Source organism: Nematolebias whitei, chromosome 11 (assembly GCF_014905685.2).
Source record: "Nematolebias whitei isolate Nwh7 chromosome 11, NemWhi1, whole genome shotgun sequence".
Lineage (NCBI taxonomy): Eukaryota > Metazoa > Chordata > Actinopteri > Cyprinodontiformes > Rivulidae > Nematolebias > Nematolebias whitei.
Genome location: NC_056508.1, coordinates 26,436,850 through 26,438,796, shown reverse-complemented (window position 1 = coordinate 26,438,796; position 1,947 = coordinate 26,436,850). Strand labels below are relative to the sequence as shown.

Sequence of the window (1,947 nt, the reverse complement as noted above, 5' to 3'; positions counted from 1 at the left end):
GCCGGTGCACAGATCACCACCACCCTTCTTGCTTTGCACTGACTTGATTTGATTGATTTGCTTTCGATCTGCTGCACGAGAGTGAAAGATCACTTATAAACGTTTAAACCTTTTTTTAATATATATATATATATATATATATATATATATATATATAGGGCCCTGTGAAGTTACTTCTGCTATTTACAAAGAAACGTGATGCTAGGGATTATTCCAAACACGATGAAGCAACTTCTCCATTTACAAACAGCGAAAGATGAATTATAACGGCTGAATTGTCAGGTTGAGGTTGTTGGGATGCAACGTCCATGTTATTCTCCTACACACGACCATCAGACTGTCAAGTTAAAATTTTAAAGGCCAGTTACAATTCACATATTGTGGTAAACGATTTCTTTAAGAACATTAGTTGGAAAAACTTTCTGTTTCAGTTTATAACTCACTGATGACCTCTAAGCAAGAAAAAAATAATTAAACGCTGTCATTCCTCTGATTGCACGATGCAAATGCAAGTTGATTCAGCTCCTTATTGCTGAAATTAAACTATATTATGAAATAGATAATCTGCTCTCAGGGTTACAGTGATCTGTAGGGGAGACAAACATATGATCATATGGGGATAGTTTTCATAGATTGTGTACATTTCTCTGGAATATTCTGGAACGTCAAACTCTTTGTACCATGTGTTATGGCTTAGTGCAGCTTTGCAAATGTGAAACAACTCCAGCAGGCGGTTCTGAGTGAACACGCTGAAGAAGTTGTTGGATATTAAACGATTTGTGCTCCGAGTTGCAGTCGATAACCAGTAAGACTGCAGGAGACACCAAACCTGTTGGCTGTGAGTCTGTAGGTTCACAACTTTTATCTTTTGGTAGATTTCATGAAGTCCCTCAAAGAGTGGCAAAAAAGAAACAAGATATGCTGCAGAGGAAACACCGAGCACATCTGAAGTTAACCGTTGAACCTCTGAACAAGCGTCAAAAAGTAGCTTACATGATGCTCTGACAATGACCAACAGGGTGGGTCAAAAAGCTTATCTGTAGTCTTCCATCACTGCCTTGAGTAGAAGCAAGTGGAAAAAAAAGAATCTGATCAGGAGGTTCACAACCTAATTGGTTTCTTTTTTCCTTATTTTGCTTTAAGTGGAAAATGTCTCAGTCTTAGAAAAAGTCTCCAGACCTGCATAAGGTTTGTTTTCTTTTGCTTGCACACCAGTTTTTAAACTCTCATTGTGTTTGGAAACAAAAAATGAAATAAGGCGATCCCCTGCCCTCCCTGCTGGCCCAGAAGAAGCAGAACTGAGAACTTTGCCCTCGCCTCCTTGGTGGAAGAGTGTGCCTCGCCGTGGCGCCGAGCGACAAGGAGCTCGCCTCAAAGACAGACTGGATTAGTCGGTGAATCTCTGACAGGCTTTTTTCCAGCGACAGGCTGTGCACCACATGTCCCTCTTCTCCATGCCGTACACCTTTCGGCACTTCTTAGCCTCCCCACGGGGTTTCCTTGGTAACAGCAGATGTGACAGCGTAAGGACACGCATGCAAACATCCAACGACTCACACACGGGCAAGGAACAACACAAACATAACATGCTCGTATCAAAGGAAGCTAAATGTAATCAGGCGAGGAAAATAAATTAATGAGCACAATAATTTAAGGATTGCTGAAAACAACTCAAACGACTCAAACTACACTTTGTTGTATTAACAATTACAAAGTGGAAAAATAAGCACTTATTTGGCCTTTTTATGATGAAAAAATATAGATGTAACTTGATATATGTGGGTTTGATCAACGTAATATTTTAAAGTTAAATCTAAAAGTTGTTTTTGTTTAACTTAAGAGTTATAACAATTAATTAAAATTATGTTAAAGATTTTGTCTTGATAAATTCTATATATATATATATATATATATATATTCTATATGTATATATATTCTATGTGTATA

At 38.1% G+C, this 1,947-nt stretch overlaps 1 protein-coding gene across 1 annotated transcript in view; it reads right to left on the bottom strand.

Annotated features, from left to right (window-relative positions):
- Positions 1–1,287: 1,287 nt before the first annotated feature.
- slc2a4rg (SLC2A4 regulator) overlaps positions 1,288–1,947 on the bottom strand; it is a gene marked incomplete in the record, with an annotated part of 33,954 nt that continues 33,294 nt past the window's right edge. The window contains 1 exon segment of the mRNA XM_037684466.1: positions 1,288–1,499. Coding sequence (XP_037540394.1) covers positions 1,388–1,499 — 112 coding nt within the window.